The following is a 26,757-nucleotide window of genomic DNA, read 5'->3' on the forward strand; positions in this document are numbered from 1 at the left end:
CTAACTTTATACACCATGCTAATAATAGTTAAATGAACCATGGTTTCTTGAATTACCCCAATTGTCTGGATTTGCAAAACACATTAAATGGTAAGCCAACCACTTACACCAGAGTCACATAAAATTTCAGATTGCAGCCCCAATATGTAATTCATTAAGTTGTGCAAACCCAACTGTTGCAGAGCAACTAAAATACAGAGAAGGATGGCCAAAGTCACGAGCAAGGTACAGCCTCTCTTCTACCATTTTACGCATGCAGAGACTTTTATTTACAGGCCAAACTATGAGTACTCAACCCAGTTTTGGGGGCCAGCATGAAGTTTAGGCAAACATAGGATTAGCCAATGCATTGTGCACAGCCAGCCAGTATAGTGTCTGGATCAGCAAGTGGTGCTCCTAGGCCAGGAATGCAGTCAATCATGGTTCAGTTAACCTGAGTTTGCATGTTGTAAACCTATCTATGTAGTCACTAGGAGTTGAAAATGACTTGGTGGCACATTGTGCCAGCTCAGTCACTGCCTAGACTAAAATGGTGAAGGTTCAGTCCATCCCCTGAACACAACACAACTCTCCTGTTTACACTCCCAACGAAGTTGATCAAGTTGCATGGGTGTCTCTCTGTCTTCATGACCAAGCAGGAATCAGATAGAACCTGAGTCTCCCCAGCAAGCTTACTCTGCCACATCCTGCTCTTATAAGTAGTATTTCTCAGCCTTGGCAACGTTAAGCTATGTGGACTTCATGCTGGCTGGGGAATTCTGGGAGTTGAAGTCCACATGGCTTAACGTTGCCAAGATTGAGAAACACTATTCTAACCATAAGGGAGACGGTGGTTGGCAGGATGAGGAACGGAACTAGAGATGCGCAGCCGTCGTTGTCTAGCCGGCGCCTTTGCGCGTTGCACCGAAGCCCGGCCGGCTTTTCGTGGGTGTGCAGCACTTTCTCCTTCCCCCGTCACGAAGGCTTCGCTGGCAGAAGCGGAGATGGCGACGGCGTTCGTATCGTGGTGCATTGGGCAGCTGCGCGGCAGCTTTGGGTTGGATGTCAGCGAGGAGATTATCCAGTGAGCTGGGAGGTTGGGGGCAAAAGGGAAGCGGGGCAGAGCTGGCGCTCTCCCGCAATGTAACCTTGTAACGGGCTGCCTGCTTGCCTCGGGATAGGGCCCGAATGGGTGGCCCCTTGGCCTTCCCCCTTTCCGTTTGGCTTCCTTTGGCCCCGGCAGACCAAGAGCGCCAATTGCTGTACCGAGGGTATCGCTTTGTCCCTTGGATAACAGGCAGAAATTCAACAGGTGCGGCGTTTGGAAGAAGCCGGTCTAGGCCTTGAGCCCAGGGAGGTGACAGCATTGGGCAACTGATGCTGGGGCCCGTGAGAGCATGACCACTGCATTCATGCAACCCATTAAATTCTATTGTGACTTGTTTGCAGCTCAGGATGTTGTGTGAATCCAAGTATTACGAGTAAATATAATGATTACTATTATAATGGTAAACCACAATGTATGGTTTAATGTGCAATGTGAATGTGACCTGCTCTTGCTGCCTTACATACCTGGTCTCCTTTGGTGTGCTGAAACCACGGAAGGGTCTGCGGACAAACGCCGGCTCTTCGGCTTGAAACGGAGATGAGCACCGCCCCCTAGAGTCGGACCGACTGGACTTAATGTCAAGGGAAACCTTTACCTTTACCTATTCAAGGTTTAAGAGCCCTGTTAAGAGAAGGGTTTAATACCAATTAAACAATATTGGCATTTTTAGTTGCCAGCCATTTTTATGGCTCTCTCTTGCCCATCCCACAGTTAATAACTTTTCCTAGAAGCAGTACAATTACTAATGTTTGTTTTAGTGGAAAGCCTAACCTGCTCATACAGTATATGCAAATCAAGCCATTGGTAGAAACCCAGTTTAATTTGGATTCTCTTCGCCAAAAGGCTTAATATCCAGAGTTGTCCTTTTGATCCGTCCAGCCCCTTCAAATATGGGGAAGCCAAGCATCATGGAACTTAATCTTTGCATTTTAATAAGCATGTATACATACTCTTCTGTATCTTTTTAGATATATTTTGTCTATTGATGATGAGGAAGAGATTCGAGAGTATGTCACTGACTTAATCCAAGGGAAAGATGGCAAGAGGAAGTACTTTGTAGATGAGCTCATAGCCAGGTGGAAACAGTCCTGTTCTACAACTTCTGATCCTTTGCCACTATATCAGAAAAAGGATGGTAAGTGGAAGCAGAAAATAAATGAGATGAAAAGCTGTTCAAGAATAAAGAGGACATTAGAAATAATTGAATAAAGAGGACATTAGCAAATCATTGTTAGATTAGCCCCAACCAATAGAAATTTTTAGCCCTTTGCTACCATCTACGGGGGGGTGGGGGGATCTGAATCCTTGTAGACCTGGTCTGATAGCTCTGCCTAAATGCAGGGTAACTAAAATATGCCCCTCCAGAGCTTGCTGAATTACAGCAATCAACATTCCTTAAATTAAGTTTAGTTGGGTTGCAGTTGTATGGTAGCTATAGTTCATCAGCATCCAGAAGACCTGCCCCTGGCCTAACCAAAGAAAGCAGCAAGTTACATGAAAAAGCGCTTCTTTCTAAGGGTGCAGTAATTTGGTCAGTGTTTCCTAGGCTGAACTAATTATGAGACCGAAAAAACAGGTATGTCTATGTTGCTTTCATCTTCCTTTAATATCTAGGAATATGCAGTGATGTGACATAGTTGTACATTGGCCAGTGATTTATGGAGGGTAGCAAAAGATCTGTACAATAGTCTTGTGTCATGCTCTTTGTTTATTTAGACCAGCGGTCCCCAAATTCTTTAGCTCATTGAGCCCTTCGTGAAGTTTCAGATTGTTCATCGACCCCCCAAACATTTATTATATGAAAATAATTTAATAAATAGTACTTTAACTAATAGTGCTACTACTGTGAATAGTAATAATAATAATAGAGACAACTCAAGGCTGTTCTCACCGGCGGCTGACCGTGGGTAACACTGTCTCACGACTAGCCACCAAACCTTCAAGACTAGGGACTTTGGTGTGGAGCTCTACAGAGACCTCAAAATATTAATTGACCCCAATTGACCTTCCATCATTTACCAACCACCTATTGACCCCCAACATTTACTGACCCTTTTTTGACCCCCAGACATTTATCAACCCTTTGGATAGTCGCATTGACCCTTGGGGTTTGATATTGACCACTTTGGGCAACCCTGGTTTAGATATTTGCAGAGGGGGGAGGAAAAAATCTGTACCAATAGCAGCTTCTGCTAAGTTCTTCCTGTTCTGTAGATACTTTGGATACTCCTCGGCCAGGAGACCAGACAAAGAGAGGAAGGCATAAGGGGAGAAATAAACAGGAAGCACCTATTTATGTTGAAGCCAGCCAGCCTGTAGAAAAAGTAAAAACACCACTTGATTTAGCCAAGGTAGGTGCATTCGGTATCCACTGTTATTAAAACACATTCATTTTGGAGTACTTTTTTTTTAATAGAAGGATAAAACTAATCTTTCAGAATTAACAAAGAGGATTGTTGATTATAATTGTTTTGTTTAGTGCTTTTAAAGGTTCCATTGCATGTCATGGTGAATAACAAGACCCCACCTTATCGAGACATCACAGGACCCTGAATGAAAGAACAATTAAAATTATTTTTAGTAAATACAGAATAATTATTGTTTACCCATTATCTTGTTGTGGTGCCGTACTGGCTGGGAATTCTGAGAATTAGAGTCTCAGTCTGTCTGGAGAGGGACATTGTAGGAGAGACTGTTTGGGGCCATGATCTTAGCAGCAGATAATTTAATACCATACTGGAATTTTTGTCAAAAAAATCTAGGGTTTTTTCCCATGAATAACTCCAGGGAAAGGATGAATGGGCTACTGTTTCAAAACGGGCAATTCTCAGGTGATGTTATATTGGTGGGTACCCACTTTTGTATTCTAAGGGTTTTCTTCGGGATGTAACAGAACCAAATTCACAGGTTTCTTTTTGTTTTTACTACTACTACTATTATTATTTTAATCATATGGCATAGCAGTTTAGTGTTCATGCTGCTGTCCTTGCTGGGAAATCCTTGTGAGGCCCAGCAGCCAGATGTGTAGACTATTTAGCCATGACAAGTCACATTGCACCACGCGGAGGCTAGTCTGCATTGCACCGAGTTGGGCTGAGAGAGTGTGACTGGCCCAAGGTCACCCAGCCGGCTTTCATGCCTAAGGCAGGACTAGAACTCACAGACTCCTGGTTTCTAGCCCAGCACCTTAACCACTAGACCAAACAGGCTCTCTTTTTTTGGGGTGGGGGAGTGGAATACTATTAGACCTTACAGCAAACAAAACGATGGGAGATATTATTTTAACACACACTTAGGCTATCTCTGTGTACCTGTCATGAGTACGGATGGTGAGCAGGAGGGGGCCCCTATCCAGGGGGGAAAACGCCTGCATAGTTTAGAGGCCTTGAACTGTCCTTCAAAGAAACTCAGAGCAGACCCACCTTGAGTTCTGGGGTTTATCTGTCTGGGTTTCCCACACTCCTTCAGTTTGGCAGGATTTTTGTCTACTAGAGCAGTTAATAAACTAGAGACTAATTCCTTGTCTCAGCGTAGTATTTTGCTTAAGTTAGGACAGTACCTTTCTGTAACTGAGAAAATGGGTAACCAATTTCAATTCCAGATGTTCCTGCTATATATGTACTGTGGTAGTATATCTATACTATATGTAGGTACTGTGGTAGTATGTGGTAGTATACCTACTTTCTCAACCTTGTGTGTTTGTGGTAGTATGTGGTAATATATCTACTTTCTGGTGTTGTGTTTCTCAACCTTGGCAACTTTAAGATAGGAAACTTCAACTTCCAGAATTCTGGGAGTTGAAGTCCACACATCTTGAAGTTGCCAAGGTTGAGAAACACTGCTCTGGTGTGTTTTCCTCTCCTCATTTTATCTTTCTTTCTCCACCTTCATAACAGGTCCAGGAGGTCCCGAGAGGTAGCAGCTCCTCTTCCTCCAAGAAGAAGGCCAAATACATGAATTTGTACACAAAAGAAGGTCAGGACAAGCTGGCTGTCATGCTTCCAGGGCGCCATTCCTGTGAATGCCTGGCCCAAAAGCACAAGCTCATCAACAACTGTTTGACGTGTGGGCGCATTGTCTGCGAACAAGAAGGGTCTGGGCCTTGCTTATTCTGTGGAACTCTGGTATGCTAAAATTTTCTGTATGTTTTTGTTTTCTTTCTCTCTTTGGGACTTGGAATCTAAACGCTGGCTGCAAGATACAAGCATTCCTTCTCTACACTTCCCACAGCTTTTTCAGGCACAGCAAAAGTTTGTCTCTGGATCTGCTCTCTTGGAGAGGGTTCCTTAGCATCTTCAGGCATCCTAGAAAGATCGCCAGGCATCCTTAAAACATGGAAAGCAACTTTTATGGGGACAGAAAAGTTTTAAAAAACCAGATAGCTGCTAGATGGCAGCAGATAGAGACAGAAAAGTATCACTCTGCTGCTTTCCGTGGTTGTCCAATTTTTTGCAGCCCAGATCTGGTAGCCCTACCAAAACAGGTCGTGCACGGGGATGAGGAAACAAAAGTATTTATTCAATGCTTTGTGAATTCTGAAAGAAAAGAAGGAAGCTTATACCCCATTTGAAGAGCAGCAGCTCCTGCTTTAAACTTTTCTGAACTACTAAAAAGTTGCTTTTCATGTTTTAGGGATGCCTGGAGATCTTCCTAGGATGCCTGAAGATGTACTGACAACAGTCTCAGCATTTTACTTTTAAGCCTGGGAAATAAATACCTTAAGAAATTCCCCAGCCAGCACCTCCCTCTGCACTGTTCACCACTGCCAGCCTTGCACACACAGCCAGTCCCCAAGCTGGAGCAGGGGCAAAGAAGGCAGGCCTGGGAGAGACACCCTGGCGAGTCTGACCCTCCCTCATACTTATCAGTGGAAGGTGGGATCCAGAGTTCCTGGCCACATCAAGGGAAGATGTTCTGCAGAAGCAAGATGGGACCGGAACAGTGTTTCTCAACCTTAGCCACTTTAAGATGTGTGGGCTTCAGCTCCCAGAATTCCCCAGCCAGCTGGCTGGCTGGGGAATTCTGGGAGCTGAAGTCCACACATCTTAAAATTGGCAAGGTTGAGAAACACTGAATTAGACAAAGAGATTTATAAGTACATTGTTCTGTTTTTTAAAAAATAAATATTAACTTTGCCTTGGGAAAGGTGACAAGCTAGTGTATTGATTGCAACAGTATAAAAACAGCAAGTAGATAGGGGAGGACGAGGAAGTTGTTTAAGGAAAAACCTCTTTAAAGACGTAATTGATATTTTAAATACCTGTTGAACCCTGAGAAGAAAGGAATGCCTGTCATAACACAAAATCCCACTGTAAGCCGCCAGCCATATGCACTCATGAAAACAGAGAAACGTATTCTTAACTAGCGAGGCTAGATACTACCGAGTTACAAAACAGGCAGGAAAACTTCTAGATCTAGAACAAAACCAAAGGGCAGCAGGGTACTGAATTCTCACCTTGGCACTTCGTTGTTTTTAATTTGCTTTGAACACATTTTGATTAAAAATGCGGATGAAGTTACAGTTCAGAGAGGAATCTTCACAGTGAACAAATGATGCACGTCCAGCAAGAAGAAAAGGTGCTTCCTAAGCGTTACACCCAGTGCTCGGAAGATCTTAAGTTCAGTCTGATGCCTCTTCTCTTGTAGGTGTGCACCAGAGAAGAACAGGATGTCTTGCAGCGGGATTCTAATAAAAGCCAGAAGCTGCTAAAGAAACTTCTAGGTGGTGGGTATTTTATCAAGGGCTATTTGTACAGGTAGTCCTCACTTAACAACGGTAATTGGGACTGGAATTTCACTGAGCAATGCGGTCATAAAGCGTGATGTCACATGACCGTGCCGCTTAGCAACAGCAGTCCCGGCAGTCCCCAGTAGCTGTTGTTAAGCGAGGAGCGCATGGGTCGTTAAGTGAGGAACTCACGTGTTCACAACTTCTGACTTCCTGCCAGCTTCCCCATTGACTTTGCTTGCGGGAAGCTGCCAGGGAAGGATGCAAATCGTGCTCATGTGGGGATACTGCAGTGGTTGGAAATCCAGGCTGGTTGCCGAGCACCTGGATCGTGATCATGTGACCACAGGGACTCTGATGGCTGGAACTTCAGGGACTGGTCCTAAGTCCCCCTTGCTCAGAGCTGTCGTAAGTTTGAACGGTTGCTGGACAAGTGGTCGTTAAACAAGGAAGACCTGTATGTAATGTAATGTAAAAGCTTGTTACGGGGAGGGGCAGAATTATTCAATTCCCTTGAAACATTTGAAGGATGCTAAACTTTCTGATTCAATAGGAGTAATATTTTTTTGACAATTCTTACAAGTATCCGATCTACTAATGTTTTCAGCTCAGCCAATGTGAGGTAATCTTGGTTGAGTTGGGCATTTTATTTATGGTGCCATGTTCTCAAGACTTGAAGTGAGCTTTTTTTTTAAACTTTATTTAACAATGATACAGCATATACAGATATACAAGGATGGATGGATGGATAGATTGACAGAGGTATATACTAATTTCTACCTTTTAAGAAGTACATCAACAGTACTCTATGCTATTATTATTATCTTTATTATTATTATTATTATTAATTTAGTCATAATCCTTTTATTTAAAACAAAGGTACATTTTCCAAAAATATTATCTATGAATAGATACATTTTTGAATGTAATGCCAGAATCTCCACTATATTATTGTTAAAAATGTTAAGGGAAAAAAAGCACAGGTAAATATTTAATTTCTGACTTCCCCCTTTGTACCGAAGTGAGCTTTTTTTGTGTATGGGGGGTCTCTCAGGTGCTGAAAATTCTGGGAAGATGGACACAAATGACAAAGATTTACCCCAACATCGGGAAGCTCGACTTCAATCAGGTCTGGAGATGGCTGTGAAGCATAAAGACAAACTGCTAGAGTATGACAAAATGAGGTACGTGGAAGAACGAGGTAGAAAAGGATGAGTAGACCATCATTTTAATCAATCAATTAAATAATAAATAAATAAATTCCCCAGCTGAGTGCTCCCAGAATGGATTGGACTTTGCCTCTGTAGTTTCCTGGCCTGCATAGTTGAGGCACCTGGTGGGCGCCAAGGTGTCTAGCCTTGATCGAAAAGGTGCTGGAGGTGAACTCGTGCTGCGCTCACACCTGCAGTTTCCATCCTTGGCCACTGAGCCTTGCTCTTGCGCTTTCTTTTTAAAGCCAGCCCCACAAGCAGAGAAGCTTTGCTTTTAACTCAGCCGTTTTCTTTGATGGAAAAGCTGGAGGAGCTTTCCTGAGGAGGGAAGACGCCCGCTGGGCGAATCATTAACAGTGAGAATCTGTGCTGGCTGCACTTGCCTTTTGGCAGAGAACACCAACCGGGTGATGTTGTTTGTTAGAAGTGCTTGGGCGCCTGAATTGAGGAAGAGAAAAAATTTCTTGCTGTCAGCCCCGGCCCTGCTGTGTGGTCAGTTATGGGTAAAATCTACTGTGCTTTGATTAATTTTAATTTGGACTGTGAAAGGGGATAGCCATTGGTTCTGCTTCACTGCCCAAGATAGAAATATTCAGTAAATATCCCTACTTGCTCAATAAAAGTCCTTTGCTTTGGATTGGCCACGTTCCTCATGGAGGGCTCCAGTGAAAAATTAGAGGGCCCCCATGGATCAAATCTGTGCTTGAAGTACCCATGGTCTATTAGAAGAACACCTATTTCACATCCTGAAGATCCTAATTTTCATCTCAGTTAAAGGGGTTGAGTAACAAGCGATGGGAAACAGCCCGGGGGAGATGCTGCCGCTGAGAATATATGATACTGTAGAGGCCTAAGTGGACCAGTAGCTTAATTTGATATAAGACGGCTTCCCAGACGGTGACACAGTGTTCCTGGGGGTAATGGTGCTGCCCATCTTCCATTCGGTTTGCCAGTGTGCGACGAACTCAAGTCATTGACGATGAGTCAGATTACTTTGCGACGGACTCCAACCAGTGGCTGTCAAAGCAGGAGAGGCAGATGCTGGAGAAGAGAGCGAAGGAGCTGCGTGAGCTGCGGCACGCCTCGCGGCTGTCCAGGAAGATCACCATCGACTTTGCTGGTCGGCAGTTCCTGGAGGAACACGACAGCCTGGCGGAATATCACAGCAAGTGAGGATCCTGGCGCAGTGGGGGAGGGTGGTTGACTCAAGGTCACCGTAGCGATAGGCAAGCTCTTCTGGAAATGGCAGGTGCTCTTTGGGTGGGAATGGATGTGTTGGGAGGGGCCTAGATTTTCCCTGTTCCTCCCCCACTTCATTCATACATGCATGCATTCATTCATTCACGGATCCTGTTTAAGCATCCATGAATGGGTCTTCTGTGAATGACTTTCTGAAGAACTTGTGCTGAAAGGAAGGACTTGAGGCCTTCCAAATAGTGCTAAACTATCGTTTTCCACATCTCTCCCTGCTGGTCTGGGCCAGCAGAGATTGGTATTTCAGCAGCGGGGGGAAGCCTGCTTTACAGCATGCTTACATCTCTTTTTTGTTCTGCAACCTCACAGTGAACTATGCAGACAGCAAAGACCACAGTCCTGCATTTGTAATAGGAAAAGATCAGCTGCCATGATGGATTTGTCTCTCTTATTAATTCATTCTGGTCTGGCAGGATAGTAAGCTTCCATGAAAGCTCCTGAGGGGAGTGGAAAGGCAGACTCAGAGTCTTAAGAGAGTTAAGAACTTGCTAACCAAGATAATTGAGGATGCTATTAAATTATTGAATCGAGGTATTCTCAGCATTTGCAACTCATTAAGAACACAGGTCCGTGTTTGCACGAGAAGGGTATTTTCAGCTGTAGCACTAGATAAAAAGAGTGAAGAGAATATCATGGGAGTCAAGGCAAACTGCTTGGTTGTCCTTGCAGGTTGGATGAAACAGTCGAAGCTATCAACAGCGGCACTTTGATCAAGGCAAAGCAAAATCCAGACAGGAAACTTGAAGAATTGGGAGTCTTGGTGAATCCTCACATTCTCCAGCCAGCTCCTGTGGTCAGTGTTCTTTCTTTCTCTCCCCACCTCTGAATCCCCACCACCACCACCACCACCACCACCACCACCAAACAACCTAATAACTGTATTTTCAGGAATAGGTTTTGGAGATCATCATCCTGGGGTTAGGATTTTTTTTTTTTTTTTGTCCATAAAACTTTTTTCCTGACCCATCTGTTTGGGCATCACCAACCTGTGGGCAGGGCTCACAAATGACACTAAGCTATAGCTGGTTGAATAAACCTCGGTGTCTGGGTTCACGTATCACACCGAGCCACAAATGGCAGGGTTTGCCCATTGTGCTTAGCTAAAACCAAGCAAACCATTTTGGGTGTGAAACCAATCAGAAGAGACATTTAAGCCTTTGATGTTCTCCTTGGGTCTGCAGGTTGCATCTTAGGATAGTGTTTCTATGTCTTTTTCCCACTGTAGTCCAGGCAGAGAACACAAACTTAGGTGGGCTGTTTTAAGATTGTTGTCTTGGCAACCAGCCTCTTGTTTTCATGGCTAATTAGGTACTTTTAAGCCCCCCACAGTAACTTTTTGTTCCTTCTGCTGAATTCAGTGACAGTAGTGAACACCAGTGGCATTTAAGCACAAGTCAAAAAGCTTGCGCTTTCTGTTCCTATTTTTTTCATTTTACATTATACTGGTTTCAGTATAAAATGTTACCTTTCTGCAATGTCTTATTTTTTGTTCTCTGTTAAATTATATTGAAGTGGGTGGACCAGGCTGGTTTGCTCTCACACCGGAAAATGGACTTTCCTGCAGAGAGTGGGAACCCCGCAGATTTGGAAAGAAGTCGCCTACGGATTCAGGACCGAGAGATACAGGAGATTTCAGATGACGGCTGGTGTCTGAGCCTGCATCAGCCTTGGGCCTCCTTGCTGGTCAAAGGAATCAAGAGGTAAACAGAGATCTGTCACCAGGAGCACTTTGAGACTAGGTTCCCACATTATACTAAATCATAGTTTGCTATACTAAATCATAGTTAGCCAAGATTTGTTTGAATAAGCTTCTGGGACAGGATTCGTACATCATTAGGCCATAAATGGGGTTTAGCAACTGTGATTACCAGTGTCATATAACACACTAAGCATAAGCCAAAAAAATCACTTTATGGCATCACATGTGAACCCACTCAGATGTGCTTTCTTTGGGGAAATTGGGAGGCTGTAGTGAGGTGACGGGTGCATCTCCGTAGCCCTATTGTGTTCCATTATTCCATAAGTTCCATTACTGTTTCAAGCTAAATCCTACACGTTTTCCCTTGCTGTTTTTTGCTGAAAATGGGCTACTTGTGTGATGCTAGGTTTGCCCATCCACTCTTGGAAATCCGGTCAGCTATGTCATGGCTTAGAAAGTGGCACTGCCATTTTAGAGAAAGCTTTAGAGAAAACATATTGGCGTTTCTGTAATTGGAGCTGCCTGTACGATTTAATGAGCTCTAGCTGTCTCTTCATGTTTGTGAAATTCATGTGCTTCCCTTCTTCCCTCTGTGGCTTGTAAGCTCTGGGGATTGCTCTAAGTTGTAAAAAATATTCTATGGGGGGTTAATTTTGAACAAAGTTTTTTTCACAGCTAAAGGTTGGAAAAATCGCATCACAGGAGCATGTTTTCGATAGCCACTGGCAATTTTATATTTTCTAAGGATGTTCAGGAATTGATTATACCTTTTTTAACCTCTTGGTCATTTTCCACAAAATATAGCACACTCTTCCCTCAAAATTATATCATCTTACTTCACACTTAGAAGAAGGTTAGAATCAAATTTCAGGTAGGAACTAGTGATGAGTCCCAAAATGCCTTGTGCTGCATTATTGCTAAAGTGGAGAGAGATGCTGAAAAGTTTGTTGTGGGGGGGATGAGAGGGCAGAGTGCCATGAGCATTTTGGAAAAAAGTGTTGGACAAATTAAGTGTAATAACAGTATACAGTGGTCTTCACTTAATTACCACCCTGAACTTTAAAGAAGTACAAAACATTGAGGGGTGCATAAAGTCTCTGAAGGGAGGGGGGAATTTCCTAAAACATCCCCAAAAAGAAGTGCATACATTTTGTGGCCCTGCAACTGAGTTCATACATTACTTCAAGCCTTCATTTGTTTTAACTGCTTTTGTTAAGTAAGCCACAGTAATGGGTTTCACACTCAGTGGTAAGCCATCAACCAAGGTTTATAAGTGGCCATGGCTCAGTTAGTACAACACTGAGCAGAAGCAAACTCATCAACATTTGTCTTATCACAGGACGAACGTAGATTGTACGTAAAGGTGGGATGGAAAACTATGGAAAGTAAAGTTAAGTGGCTGAAATCCTAAACAGGAGGTGACCCTTCTGCACAGCCCGGTTTTAATTATGCCATTCATTCTATTTTTTTTTTTTGAAACAATCAACTTCCAATGTTTAATTTTAACCCATGTTTACAACTATGCTAGCCTAAATATTTTAACCATTCTGATCCATACACCAGGTGGTGCTGTTTTCTCCCCTCCCTCCCTGAAGGAAAAAAGATGTGTGTGTGTGTGTGTGTTGAACACAGTTGCTACATTTTAATGCTGCTTTTCCCCAACTTGATGCTTTCTAGATGTGTTGGGTTATAATTCCCATCAATTTTATATAGGGGCACAGGTAGCACTTGCTTAACAGCCACAATAGGAACTGGAATTTTGGTCGCTAAGTGATGTGGTCATTAAGCGAGGCACCACATGACCAGACCCGATTTTGTAATTATTTTTGTGGTGGTCATAAAGTAAGTCACTGTGATTGTAAAGCAAGTTGCAATGGTTGTAAAGTGAATCAATTGTTTCCAATTGAGTTTTAGGATTGGAAGCTGGCTGGGAAGGTCACAAATTGCAATCATGTGATCGTGGGATCCTGCAAATGGTCATAAATGTGAGCTGGTTGCCAAGTGCCCAAATCACAACCAGGTGACTGCAGGGATGGTGCAACGGTTGTAACTTTGAGGACAGGTTGCAAGTAACTTTTTAGCCCTGTCGTATCTCCGAATCATTGTTAAACAAATGGTCATTAAGCAAGGACTACCTGTAAGAAGTGTAGCAATCCAACCCATTGGGGGGGGCACCAAGTTTGGAAGGCTGAATGTAAAAAGCATCTGACTGGCAATCAGCTGATTGAGGATGCAGTCATTTGCCACCATTGCAACCACAAGGACTGTGTGAATTAAAATCCAGTTTGGTACGTTGGGTGAGATATTACTGGACCCAGAGGCCAGAGGTGCTGTGTTTCAAATGGCTGGTTTGCTGTGAAATGAAACGTGTTGTGTTGGGTGCCTCCTTCCTGGAGTCTTTCACAGTTACAAAATGATAAAAATGGTTTGGCTGTATTTAGTGTTCTAAGCTCCTTAGAGAAGAGGGCTGAATGCCAGTATAGCAGGTACAGAACATGCTATGCTGCTATTGTGACTCTTCGCTTGCTCCTTGCCCCAAAAGACAATGACCATGAATGTGAGACAATCCCTCCCTCACCTGCTTAGCCCAGATTCCCAGGGATTTTAAGACAACCCTCTTATTTTAGAGGTCAGTCATTTGAAGTGAAAAGCCCAACCATCCTATCAGTTTTGTAATAGTGGAAAGAGCAGGCATTTCTAAGTACAGCTGGGCTTTGACTTTTATCCGTTCTACAAATTAAGCCCTGGACGTTGGGTTTAGTTACACCCATGCATGTATTGTCTGCTAGACCTTTCTTTCCTTGGCTGTCTCATGAGGCTAGAACGACAGAGCTCTAAGCGGGGAAAGAATTTTTCAAAGCACCTTTAAAAAAAAATGTTTGTTTCTAGTGTTCTTTGGTTAGTCTGTGGGGAGAAACATTTGTTTCTGTTGAAAAAAAAGGAAGATGTAAACCTTCCCTGCCTGCTTGGGAGATCTTAGTTCCTCTGCCAGTCTCCTGGGTTGTGAAGCTTTTTAAGGGACCTCTGTCCTTTTGTCATAGCCACTTCCTTGTTGTGGAGACTGTTGGCTCAGAGATTGCCCCAGAGTTTCAGGTAGTGGTTTCCAAAAGGTAATGAAAATGTTCTTTGAGTGACAGGTAAAGAAACCCTTTGGGAGGCTGGCTCTGTTTCTGATCCTTCCCCTTCCTTCCGCAGGGTGGAAGGCCGAATTTGGTACACATCACACAGAGGCCGGCTATGGATAGCGGCCACAGCAAAAAGGCCTACCCTCCAGGAAATCTCTGACCTGGAGGCCACGTACCGAATGTTACTACAGGAAGGTGAGCTTTGTCCTTTAGCCTTGTTGGGGTTCTTCTCTCTAGAGGCCAGAAGGGAAATGAAAAGCTGTGTGTTCATAGTTTGTATGGTGAGATGCTCTGGAAGGAGAGGTGCTCAAAATGGTTGGAACCATTGTGACCACCTTCCATTTTTCCAAGCATCAGAGTCTTCTTCAAAAACTGCAGATCAGTGTTTCTCAGCCTTGGCCATTTTAAGAAATGTGGACTTCAACTCCCAGAATTCCCCAGCCAGCATGCTGGCTGGGGAATTCTGGGAATTGAAGTCCACATTTCTTAAAATGGCCAAGGTTGAGAAGCACTGCTCTAAATCAACAGAGACTTGGTGTGTAGCAAACATCTTTTTATTTCATGGCTGCGGTCACCATCTGTATGGACTTTTGAACCCAGGAATGTAAAGCCTGTTACTACTTCAGCTTCCTCTCTGCCTGTTGTTTGGGTTTGGCATTGCCTATTGACATAGTCTTGTTTTTTTAAATTATTATTACTGAGCAACAGACTGACTTTTGGACTCTTTTCTTTTACTTTCAGCAAAAGATTCTTGTTTAGAAGAGCCATAAAAACCTAGGCTTCATCACGCTTGCCAAATCTTTACCTTTTATTTTTTATTTATTGTAATTTCTTTGTCTGATTGTTGTGAGCTGCTCAGAGTTGTTGAGAGTCAGGCAGCATACAAGTTTAATAAATTACGATGATGATGATGATGATGATGATGATGATGTATCTTCCTCACTTCCAGCCATCAAAGTACTATTGTCACATTATCAGAGATGGTCAAAGTTTCTCCCAGCAATTTTAATTTTCGTTTCTATTCCTTCTTTCTAGTCCAGCATCTCTTATGATATTTCAGCTTGTAAATAAAATATACAGTACTCTTCTCCTGATTTCAAACTATTTAATTTCATTCTAACTGTTTTTTCCTGGTCCTCATATACATTCCTCAGTAGGCAGATGATGTGGCATAGTACACTCCTACTTGTAAGAGCACATATCACATTCGTAACATTCTGATTATTTATATAGTGTGATGCAGTAGGATTTTGTAAAATATGAGACCATAATTGTCATGAGCATGGATGGTGAGCAGGAGGGGGCCCCTATCCAGGGGGGAAAACAAATGTGTAGTTTAGAGGCTTTGAACTGTCCTTCAAAGAAACTCAGAGCAGACCTGCCTTGAGTTTGGGGGTTTATCTGTCTGGGTTTCCCACGCTCCTTCAGTTTGGCAGGATTTTCTACCTACTAGAGCTGATAATAAACACTAGAGACTAATTCCTTGTCTCAGCGTGGTTTTTTGCTTAAGTCAGGACAGTAATTCTCAGTTCCAAGGAACTTAGTCAGAGCATTACCTCACTAAAGACAACAGGGCAATGGGAAGAAAATGATTTCAAGGTTAGGCAGGGTTAGAATATGTGATTACTTCAGTGATGCTTACTTAGCTTGGTTAAATAGGGCTGTAGCTATCAAGAACTTGCTCCAAAGGGAAAGGAGATTTTGAGAAAAAGGTATAGGAAGGGAGAAAGAGCAGACATATGTGGATGTATGAATGTGTGACAGTTATTTATATTACATGAAGCCAAGGATTATTTCACTATGAATATTAACTGACATAAACTTACTGGTGTTATGCAAGGTGTGAAACCACAAACCACCACAGCAGGGTGAAACTCAACAGATACCTTCTGGCTTAGTTCATTGCATGACTCCAGATAGGGTTCCTTTCTGAATTTATATAGCCTGACCGGCAGTTTTTCCAGAGCCCCATTTTCTATCCTGTTGGTCATTTCACCTCACTTTTTTTTTACTTCTCAGCTCCCCCCCAAGCACATACTGTGTGTTTCTCAAGACAGAAATCTTACCACGTGCATCTGGCAGTCCAACTGCATAAAATGGGTTCCACTGAGAAGGCGTTTCTTGGCCCAGAGCAAGGTCCTTAGACGACTGTGTGGAACGTTGACCTTTGAAGGGTCACCATAACCTGGGGGAGATACATCTTGGCTGGAAGGGTAGCAGTAGAAATTTGGAAGCTCTCGGAGCTTGAGGTCCTGATGGGGAATGGCTTCCTGTGACGTGGCAATGAAGCCCTTTCCCTGCACATGTATATGATCAGGCAGCGCCCCCTGAGAAGGCGTTTGCTTCATCCAAACCATTGAATTAGCGGCTGAAAGTACCGTGGAGGGACTGCGCGCGAGGGCTGGCGAAGGCTAATCAGGGCCATGTGGAGAATGGCAGAGACTCGAGGCACATGCGTGAGCTTGCCTGACGATTTTCTCTCCCGCTTGCTGCAGATTTGGAATTTCCCAAGGATTATCCCTCCGGCTGCCTCCTCGGCTGCGTGGACTTGATTGACTGCCTGTCGCAAGAGCAATTTAGGGAACAGGTGAGTGAGCAAAACAGGCAACTTGTTTCTGGGGTTTCCCCTTTTGTGGGGCGGGGGTTGCAGTAATTGAAGCTGGAAGACGTTTTGTCCCTTGCTTTAAAAATAAGCAGCCTTTTTTCTCCCCAGTCCTCTTGGAGTTATAAAATCAATGCAGTTGGAGACAACCCCATCCCCAAAGGTCCTGAATGTGGAAAACGAAAATATTGCTCTGCTAGCTCCATCCTCCTGCACTAGCCCTCTGGGGAGCAGAGAGTTACATCTTCTCTCCCTTCCCCACAACCTTGCTTTGACTGACAGCAGGCCCTCTGGGGTTTCCCACCGGCTGTTACCATTGGAACCTGTGAGGAGTTCAGGGCGCTAAGGAGTTGAAATTGGGGACTTTTCCCTGCCGGGCGTGTGCTTCATAGCCTGTCCTCAGAACAGCTTCCTGCCCTTTGAGCAGGGCTGGGCAGCTGGTGGCAGCTCACCATTCTAGGAGCACGAGAGAAATTAATGCCTCGTTTAAGGGTTTGGGTTGCATTAAATGACAAGCCAGCCTTCGTCCCACTCCGAAGATGTTCTAGAAAGCCTTTCTCCGCAAGGGGGGTGCTTGAGAGTTAGAGTAGGAACCAGGAAAGAAGGGAAAAAAACCTTTCCTGTCCTTTCTCATTTGCTACCCTTTGCAGGCGGGTTTCAGTGTAGAACTGGACTCCCCTCTCAGATCTCTCCCTGTTGCAATGCGGGTTGGTTTAACCAACTCAGCCCTGAGTCAGGGAAAATCTCTTTTTGAACAAGGGTTCCGCCATCCAGGGTTGGCTGGCTGTTGATTTACAAAAGCAGCCAGGCCGGCTTACCTGGGGGATTTGTGGCTGTCCCTCCGGAAGGCAGGAGGGAGGCCTTGCTCGAACAGATGAAAACTGCCATAGAAACTTCAGTAGTGTCCTCTTTCTGAAAGCAAACTCTTCCGTTGGTGACCCCAGGATACCTGGCGATTATTCCACTCCGCAGTCTGGTGTTTCCGTTTCCTCTGAGTGGGGGACTTTCGTCTGAGCGCTTGGGAGGATCCGTGTTGGTCTGTTGATGTGTAAGATTTCTGAACGGTCTGACTCCAAAGGCTCTAGGCTCTGGATGACATGAGATAATAATGCAACAGCAGCGGTACAATTATAGAGTCAAACCACAACACAACAGTAACTCCATGTATGGGGGAGATCTTAGCCTGGCTCTTTAATCTCCAAAGGGTTCCTGTAAGAGCCAAATCTTAAGCATTCTCTGGAAGGCTGGGGTGGGGCGGGGGCATCTCACCTGAGGGGGGGAAGCTGTTCCAAAGCAGGGAGCTCTCACGCAGCACACATGCCCCCTTCCTTTGCACCTCCTGAGACCTCCAGCAGATGCTTTCTATTCATCTGGGTGGGTGGGCAACATTTATACTGGTTAGGCAAAGTCCAAGACACCAGGCCCCAATTCCTGTTTGTTGCAGCCCTCCAGCCCTTCTCTCCCAGCCTCCATTTCCAAATGCATAGGGGAGTGGAAGGGATAGGAGGGTTTTTTGCACACCACGTAGTCTTTGTGCTACATGAACCTCTGAAATGAGGGACTCTTCCTACTCGGGCTTGTGTGTGCTCCGCAGCAATGCGGGTTTGCTGCATGTGTTTTCAGCTGCTTGTGGAAGCGCATCCTTAGTGACGGGTTGTTTGTTTTTGCAGGTGAATAGACGCAGCAGCTGCAACGGCAGCATTGCTTGCCCCGTGTTGGGTCTCAGTGGGGCAGTAGCTAGTGGCTCCCTAAGGAACAGGGTGACAGCTAGCCCGGCTCATCTGCAGTGAATTGCATCCAAGCTGTGAGAGCTTTCCCCCCTTCCTTCATGTCTTACCCAGTTGGGTTGGGATGTGGCTAATTTCTGTTAGCTCCAGACAGCATAGTTAATGGCAAGGGCTTCTGGGTGTTGTAGTTGCCTATTCCCGCTTTAGAGGCCACCTGTTTGGTGATGCTGGGCCGGGCATAACTTTTGAGCACCTCTCAAAAGCAGATCTTTAGATGGATGTAAAGAAAAGCTTTCGATGGCCAGATGGTGAGATGGAATTGGTGCCATCAGATGCCTGTAGAAATAAATACAGCACAACACTGTTGCTCTTTCCTACAGCAATCCCTTCCCCGAAGGAGATCCTTTTAACACCTACCATTTGGAAAAGCACGATAGAACATAAATTCATATATTCCCTAATCTGCAAAACCAGACTGTTTGCCACACATGTGCCCCCTTTCCTTCCTCCAGAAATTGCTAAGAATGTTGGCTTCAGTCTGATTTGGGATTTCTTGTTGCCACAGAAGAACATTTCTCTTAGTCTCTAACTCACTGTTTCTCAACCTTGGCGATTTTAAGAGATGTGGACTTCAACTCCCAGAATTCCCCAGCCAGCATGCTGCTGGCTAGGGAATTCTGGGAGTTGAAGTCCACATCTCTTAAAGTCACCAAGGTTGAGAAACACTGCTCTAACTTGTCCTTTCCTTAAAGTAGGTAGGCTGTTAGAAGCCAATTAATCTTCCAGTGCTGGAACAGGTGAAAAACCTGTCAACCATTTTGTGGTGAGAAGCCAGGAGACACTGCTGCTTCTTTCTTTCCTTTTCTGAATGAGAGGCTAATAGATGAATGCACATCCCTGAAAAAAATGTCAGATCAGAGCTGCTCAACATCTTGACAGTCAGCAGGCAATTTCCGTTAGAGACATTGGACGGCAGATCAAGCCAACTGGCTGTACTCTGCTTCTCAAGCAAAGTGTACTCTTAAGCTTGGAGCCTGTAATGATGTGAGTGTCTATTTATACTCCCACCATTTCAGCTGAATTCTGTGGATCAGCTGCTGGACTCATGCAGGCTTCCCTGCTGCTCTACATCTGTTGGATAAAGCACTGCAGATTTCTAAAAGGCATTTCTCCGTTGCCTTGGGGAGATCACGTTATGCATATCTTACCTTGGCCATTATATCACCATTCCACAAACACCGAGCGTGCCGCTTCCCGAACTTCATTTCAGCCGCCAACGCTTGTTATCAAGAAGGAGAGGTGTCCCTTTCATTCATGCATTCAGCCACGTTTACATGCATGCATTTGCAGAATTGTATCAGTATAAAATAGCTATTGCTGTTTTTTTTCCTTTCTGAGTTTGTTTGCCAGTTCATTTTTCAAGAAAGTGTGCATTACTTGGACTTAAAAAAAAAAAAGCTTATACAGAGGACATCTGGTTTTCAAATCACTTTAGTGAAACAAGAACTAATTAGTCCATTGCTGTATACGCATTTTCCATACCACCCTATTGTAGGCTGGTTTAAAACTTAAGTGGCTTAGTTGAATGGGAAAAGATCCAAAGGAAGAGGAAGTGATTACCACCAGCTAGATTAATCTTCCCTAACCTGGAGCTTTCCAGGTGTTTTAATTTTAAATAATTAGTTTCCAGAAACTGTGGCCATCACTTCCCATTTTTCTTTTGTTCTTGTTTTGAGGGACTCAAAAGCTTGCTCGGTTCTTTGTGATTTTTTTAAAAAGCAGGTCCTCATGAAACCTGGAGGCCTGCTATTCTGTTTGGTTTATTCCAATATTAACCGAGAGAAAATACAAATACTATTTCATGGACCTGTGGTAGCAGAAGGGTGTATTCCCATTTGTGGGAGGGAGAAAACTTGATGGAGAAGGATCCCTACTAGCATGGGTGGAGATGCTGGAATTATCTTTGAAATTCTCAGGAGGCCTATTCTAACCTGGTGCCTGCTGGATGTCTAGAACTGCACACCCCATCATGCCCAGCCAACGTGGCCAATGTCAGTGGGAGTTGTACCCTAACACATCTGGAGAGTGCCAGGCTGTGGAAAGTTGTTTAAATGACCTAGAACCCCTGGGATCTCTGTGAACTTGCCTTACACTGGCGCTGGAGTCCTTTCCAGTTAGCCAGACTGAGAGTACCAAGGGCAGCAAGACCTTTTCACTAGTGGCCCCAGTAGGCAAAACTTTCTCCCCAAGGAGGTCACTTGACATTTTTGTTGTGAAAAGCCTTTTTATCCACAAAAATTTGTTGTATGGCTAAATTCTATTGCCTTTGCATTAGCTTTTAGGTATGATGAAAGTGGGGAAAGGGGTTGTTGCCTTTTTTTAATGCCAGTGTACTTCGTAATCATCCCTTTCATTTTTGACATTGTTTTCATTCATTCCTTGTTTTCATTTTCCATTGTCAACTCCATTGTTTATAAGTGAGTACAACTGCTGTTGTTCCAGTCCAGTGTTTCTCAACCTCAGCCTCTTTAAGATGTATGGACTTCAATTTCCAGAATTCCCCAGCCAGCCATGCTGGCTGAGGAATTCTGGGAGCTGAAGTCCACACATCTTAAAGTGGCTAAGGTTGAGAAACACTGTTCCGGTCCCATCTTGCCTCTGCAGAACATCTTCCCTTGATGTGGCCGGAACTCTGGATCCCACCTTCCACTGATAAGTACAAGGGAGGGTCAGACTCGCCAGGGTGTCTCTCCCAGGCCTGCCTTCTTTGCCCCTGCTCCAGCTTGGGGACTGGCTCTGTGTGCAAGGCTGGCAGTGGTGAAGAGTGCAGAGGGAGTTTACATAAGTGTGAGATAAAAGGGAAGTGAAGTAGCCTGGCGGAGGCTCTGCATCTCCCCTTCAGAGCAGCCAAACCACTTGCTGGCCTGTTTCTGTTATCTGCAAGCAGCAGATAGAAGCTCTCGACAGTCTCCGGGGAAGAGGTTGCCTGCATTCAACAGCCCAGCAAGACTGCGGTTTGTAACCTCAGATGTTGAGGCCGTGAATGCTGTGCTGCTGCTGCTTCAGAACAAAACCATTTTGATTACCTAACCCATGCCCGTTAGCAGCGGCGTGCACAGTTCCTTTCTCACTTGTTCTTGCTAGGCCTAGAAACTTTCTCACACTGAGAGAGGGTGGCTTCTGAACACCCTAGCGCACTCCCTACCCTGAGCATGCTGAAGACGTTGCTCTCGCTATCTTCGGTCAAGGTCAATTCTGCGTCTTCTCAAGAGACTTGTTGTTGGTTGGAAAGATTGACCTAGTTGTTTCTGGCACCAGCACTTTAATCCACTTGCTAAAGCAGCAGTGGGGGGAAACCTCTATTATATTTTATTTTGCTAAATAGCGAAAGAGCAATTTTCTTGCTGGAGTGGTAATCAATTTCCTGCAAGAACAGAGGTGAAAATACCTACTAAGTAATTAATTACCTGAAATATTAGCCTGACAGCTGAACGGCTTTATGAAGCATGAAAGAGGGGGCTTCTCTGCCCTTCCCACCTACTCAGCTTTGAAAGAAAGAGATTACCAAATATATCGGGTGCATTTCAACCATCTTCTGCCAATGTTTCGGGGTGGGATAGGGTGGTCTGTCTTGATGTGCTATTAAGCCAGAAGGTTGTGACTCATAAGCTGGCGTGTGGACAGAGTAGAAGCTGGCTGTGGGCTAAATTTAAATGACACTGGTTTTCTTTAAGAAAATTAAGAACAGAATAGGATATTCTTCCCACAGATGGAAACCCTTGCCTTCGTTTTATCTGTGGTGCCTAGATTACAGCTCTGAGTAATGCACAGAGGGGCAAGGGTTGTCACAGAAGAAATTGTCCCCTGCTCTTCCATTTCTGGGGCTTCTCATGTAGTCCCAGCCTTCCTTTTGGTACCCTGGTTGAGCAGTTTTCTTGGCACATGGTTCCGATCATCTCTGGCCCAACAGAAGGGCTCCAGAGGGCCGCTTCACAGTGTTGCCAACTAAAGTAGTTGACAGGTGCTCACAAAGTGATAATCGTCTTTCTTTCTCCTTTCAAGCCATAGTCAGCATCCTGCTGCTGCTGGGGGAACCTGCACTGATTCTGCTGAGTGGGGTTCCAGATATCTGACACAGAAATTCTGCCCTGGTGATGCCATTGCTTTGTTGTGCCCAGGCAGCAGCCTAGTCACAGGCAGGATTTTGATTGTGGTGCTAACTCTGGGACTTCATACATCTGAAGGTCTGCCAAAGATTCTGGCGTTCTAAATCAGTTAGCCTTTAAGATGCACAAAAGACTAACACGGCTACCCCTGGGGAAATAAGATGGTTTGAGAAAACCTAGGTTACGGGAATCCAGACTTCATGCCTTGCAAAGTTTGGCAGCAGGTACAGGATTCTGTCTTAAACTGAATTCCTTTGGTAATCCATCTAGCTCTGCCATTTGAAATGCCTTTTGTGGGTGGTGATCTTGGTATGCTGAGTCCTTCTAGCTGGCCTCGGTGATCAAAATTACATTTGTTTGCCATTGTGGAAAGTTGCTCCATTTTTTGGATTCCTTCCTTGACTTTTGTGGATGCTACTTTTCTTTTGTCACTCTGAAATGCTTATCTGAATTAATCATGTACGTTCCCACGATATGCGCCGGCAATGTACCTTGAATACCTGTTGTTGAGGAGAAAGAGTAGGAGTCCCTTCTTGTGGGTGTCCTGAGTACCCCTGGTTGTCCCATGAGTGACCCAGAATATTGGGTTAAATGGGCCCCTGGCTCGATTTAGCAGAGCCCCTCTTATGTTTTGAAATTTTTGTTAACTGACTTGCTTTGAAATGGTCCAAAGAACCAAATGCCTTTTCCTGCTCACTCAACAAGCCAACTCTCTGCATACAGGTAGTCCTCGACTTATGACCACAACTGGGACCAGAATTTCGACTGTAAGTCGTTGCACTCGTAAGTTGAGTCACCATGTGACCAGACCTGAGCTTACGACCATTTTTACGGCAGTGGTTAAGCGAATCACGGATTGTTAAGCAAATCACCGTGGTTGTTACATGAATCCAGCTTCCCCATGGGCATTTTGTACTGGAAAATGGCAAAAAAAGTTGTAAAATTCAGTCAGATGACTCCAGGATTCTGCAGCCAGTCATAAATGCAAGCCGGTTGCCAAGTGCCCAAATGCGCTCATGTAACTGTGTGTGTGGGGGGGACTTTTTCCGACTCTCATAAGTGCATTACAGGTTGTAAAGCACCCATTCCGAGACTGTCGTAACTTCGGACCATGGTTAAATGAACAGTCGTAAGTTGAGGACTACCTGTATGCTGTGGAGAAGGCCAGCAATCTCACAATCTTACCATGTGAGAAATGAAAAGCAACGAAGTCGTCTTCCATGCAGCTGCCTTCCGCAGCTTCCCCATTGGAGCTCTGAAAGCAGCCTGCACGTGATGTTCCACCAGCTGACATTTCACAGTTAAAGACACTTTCATGTTCCCCAGTGGCTTGAGACCTAGCTGCCTGAAGGGTGCCTTCTGCTATATGCATCTGTGCAAGTAGCATGGTCAACTCCAGAGCCACCCTGCGCATGGACCTTCTGAAGTTGGCAATATGGTGGCCAGGGTAGGGGCATCTGCACTTGTAGTACTCTTTCCCCCAAGGAAGCATCAACTTGGATGTCCTTCTGGAACCCGTTAAAGAGCTCAATCCCTCATGTGGGGGGGGAGTTATCTGCTACCCCCAAATGTTGTGCCTGCTTTGTAGCAAATGTTCCTGCCAGCGAGGAACATTCAGAAGATGACTGAATTGGGGGGGGGGGAATAGCCATCTTTTTCTTCCCTCTTTGTCATTTTTTTTAATCACAGGTCTTTGGGGATGGGAGGAGCTAATGATTACGGGACAAAATTATAAATGTTCCTAGGATTGTTTGTATATAACATTAAATTTTTAAAATCATCATAGAGTTACAGGGTTGGAAAGGGCAATTTAGATTGTGAGGTCCAATCTTCTGCTCGCTGCACAAATCCAAATTAAAGTAAATCCAAATTAAGGTATTCCCCATAGAAGGTTGTTCCAATTCTGCTTGGATACATCCAGTGAAAGGGAGCCCACCACCTCTGGATAGTTGATTCTAATGTCAAATTATTCCTTATGTTTGGAATGTTCTTCTAATACTCAACCAGAATCTGTCTTCCTGTAACTTTAAATCCTGAAGTTTAAATCCATTCTATACCATGTTGTCAGGGATTATAAACTACAGTCTCCTCAGCTTTCCTCTGCGACATCATTTGGGGTACTTAAAAGGTGCCAACTTAAATCACTATTGATCATGCAGCTGGTATCTTTGCCCTGATTAGCTCAATCTGTTTCTCTGCAAAGAGACCTTCTCTTCTTTAATAAAAAGGCTGTGGATAATTATGTCTGCTTTTTGTTATTTTTAAGAAGCTCAAGAGAAGGGAAGGAGTGCAAAATCTCTCTCCTACCCCCTCGCCTTATTCCCAGGCTGCAATTCTGCAGTATAAAATCTAAGGTTGATTCTAGCACTGTCTTTAGAACTGGCTGCTTGGATTTGTCTAAGTGCAGCTTAGTTCCACTTGATCCCAGCCTACCTTTTGAACAGATATCAAGAAATATTGGGGTAGGGGAGCTCTTCCCTGCCTTTACATTTTAACTCACTAAATAGTGTTTGAAACATATTTTTGTCGATTTGTGTAGTTTTCCCTCGGTAGTTAGTTCTCTTTCCTTAATTTATTGTGGTGCTCATAACCTATTTGTGATGGTGATGTTTTTGTTCTCTCTTTTTTTTTCCCCTCTAGTATCCCCAGCTGAGCCAGGAGTCAGCTTCTCCATTTGTCTTCATCTGTTCTAACCCCCAAGAGATGGTTATTAAGTTTCCCATCAAAGGCAAACATAAAATCTGTAAGTAGCAGGTCTCTACTCCTCAAGGAGGGAGGACACTGGCAAAATGACCCCAGGTGGACTCCCTCCCTCCCTCCCTCCCTCAGGGGGTCTCTAGACTTACCTGGCAGCTGCATGTCCTGGCAAGCAGTGAGACTAAGGGCAGGCAGCAGCAGTGGGCCGTCATGTGGTGCCAGCAACTTCCCAGGGTAACCAAGTCAGTCTTCGTAGATGCTTCCTGGCAAGCTCTCTCCTTGCTTGCATGTTTTTCACTCCCATCCCTGATGCCCTAAAGTCACTGCTCGAAAGCTTTGATTATACTGTTTTCATGCCAGTGTAAATCAACCTTGAGCATTTTGTTTCCTCTGTAGTTTTCCCTTTCCCTGAAGAACAAAGCTTGCTGCTGGCCAAGTCCCTTTCTCTTGCCCTTACAGAAGCAGGAAGACCCTTGTAATACCATTGGGCCAAGCAAGGGTACAGCCCACTAGATAGACATCGATTTGACTTGAGAGAAAATAATGACAGCATTGATGTTCACGTGTGATCAGGGAGCAGCTTGGGGAAAGATCATTGACCCAGTAGACCACCTTTCCTAAAGTTCGTTGCTCTTGAAGACTCTCAGTTGGCCTGAGAAGCAACATTGGGATGGGTCTGTAGGGAGTTTAAGGGAGAAATCTTGCACATAGAGGTGAATTCTTACCAAGCCTAGGTTCTGGAAAAGCCAGACCTTCCATCTCTGTTCTATTTAGGAAGCAACATGTTTACAGTCAAGGATGCATTAACAATTACCTCCCTTTGGTACAATCTTCTCTCACCTGTCTAGCAGTTACCGCTGATAAAATGATGGCAATAATTACAGTCGCCATGCAACATTGGTGCTTGTCTAATTACCTTGATTTGGTCTTATATTTCCTATGAAGCACTAGAGTTATTCCACATGTGACAATTTCCTACATGGATATCATTTCTGCATAGCTGAACTGTGTTTAATTTTTCCATGCGTTGTGAGTTGACTTACATTTGTTTTGTTGTACACCCCTTGGAAACTCTTAAAGCAATCCAGCTTTTCTTGCGTGTGAAAGGACTTGTCTGTACTTATTAACATGTGAGATTATCCCTGTGCTTTCCCCATTCTAAAGAAAAAAAAATATTGCACATTAAGTGGTCCTCAATGACCTGTATTTATGCTGAGGAAGGCAGCCTTTGGCCGAAATAACATCTCTAGATTCATTATTGTAATCTAGAAGTCAACAGGATCATGCTGTTGAAATGATGTTGAAATGTGGTGGCAAAATGGTGGTTTTGGACAGCATGGTATGTCCAATTTTGCATTATTTAAGATTTAAAGAGCACTTACTTTAATATCTATTTTGTACAGAAACATACCGTCCCAAGTTTTAAAAGTGCCAAGAATGTCAGGATGATCCATATTAATT

General features: G+C 44.3%; 1 protein-coding gene across 2 annotated transcripts in view; it reads left to right on the forward strand.

Moving 5' to 3' along the window:
• The first annotated feature begins 956 nt into the window (after nt 1–956).
• Nucleotides 957–26,757, forward strand: part of TRIP4 (thyroid hormone receptor interactor 4) — a 32,282-nt gene continuing 6,481 nt past the window's right edge. The window contains exons 1-12 of one of the 2 annotated variants that reach the window (XM_063313959.1): nt 957–1,063; nt 2,056–2,222; nt 3,302–3,438; nt 4,984–5,211; nt 6,734–6,812; nt 7,870–7,999; nt 8,980–9,195; nt 9,950–10,073; nt 10,793–10,980; nt 14,175–14,299; nt 16,600–16,691; nt 25,240–25,342. In XM_063313959.1, the coding sequence (XP_063170029.1) occupies nt 984–1,063; nt 2,056–2,222; nt 3,302–3,438; nt 4,984–5,211; nt 6,734–6,812; nt 7,870–7,999; nt 8,980–9,195; nt 9,950–10,073; nt 10,793–10,980; nt 14,175–14,299; nt 16,600–16,691; nt 25,240–25,342 (1,669 nt within the window). In that variant the 5' untranslated portion in view covers nt 957–983. Of the gene's footprint in view, nt 1,064–1,150; nt 1,251–2,055; nt 2,223–3,301; nt 3,439–4,983; nt 5,212–6,733; nt 6,813–7,869; nt 8,000–8,979; nt 9,196–9,949; nt 10,074–10,792; nt 10,981–14,174; nt 14,300–16,599; nt 16,692–25,239; nt 25,343–26,757 lie in introns of those variants that run through there. The other variant, XM_063313958.1, reaches the window with a different exon arrangement.

The sequence above is a fragment of the Candoia aspera genome, chromosome 13 (genome assembly GCF_035149785.1).
Source record: "Candoia aspera isolate rCanAsp1 chromosome 13, rCanAsp1.hap2, whole genome shotgun sequence".
Lineage (NCBI taxonomy): Eukaryota > Metazoa > Chordata > Lepidosauria > Squamata > Boidae > Candoia > Candoia aspera.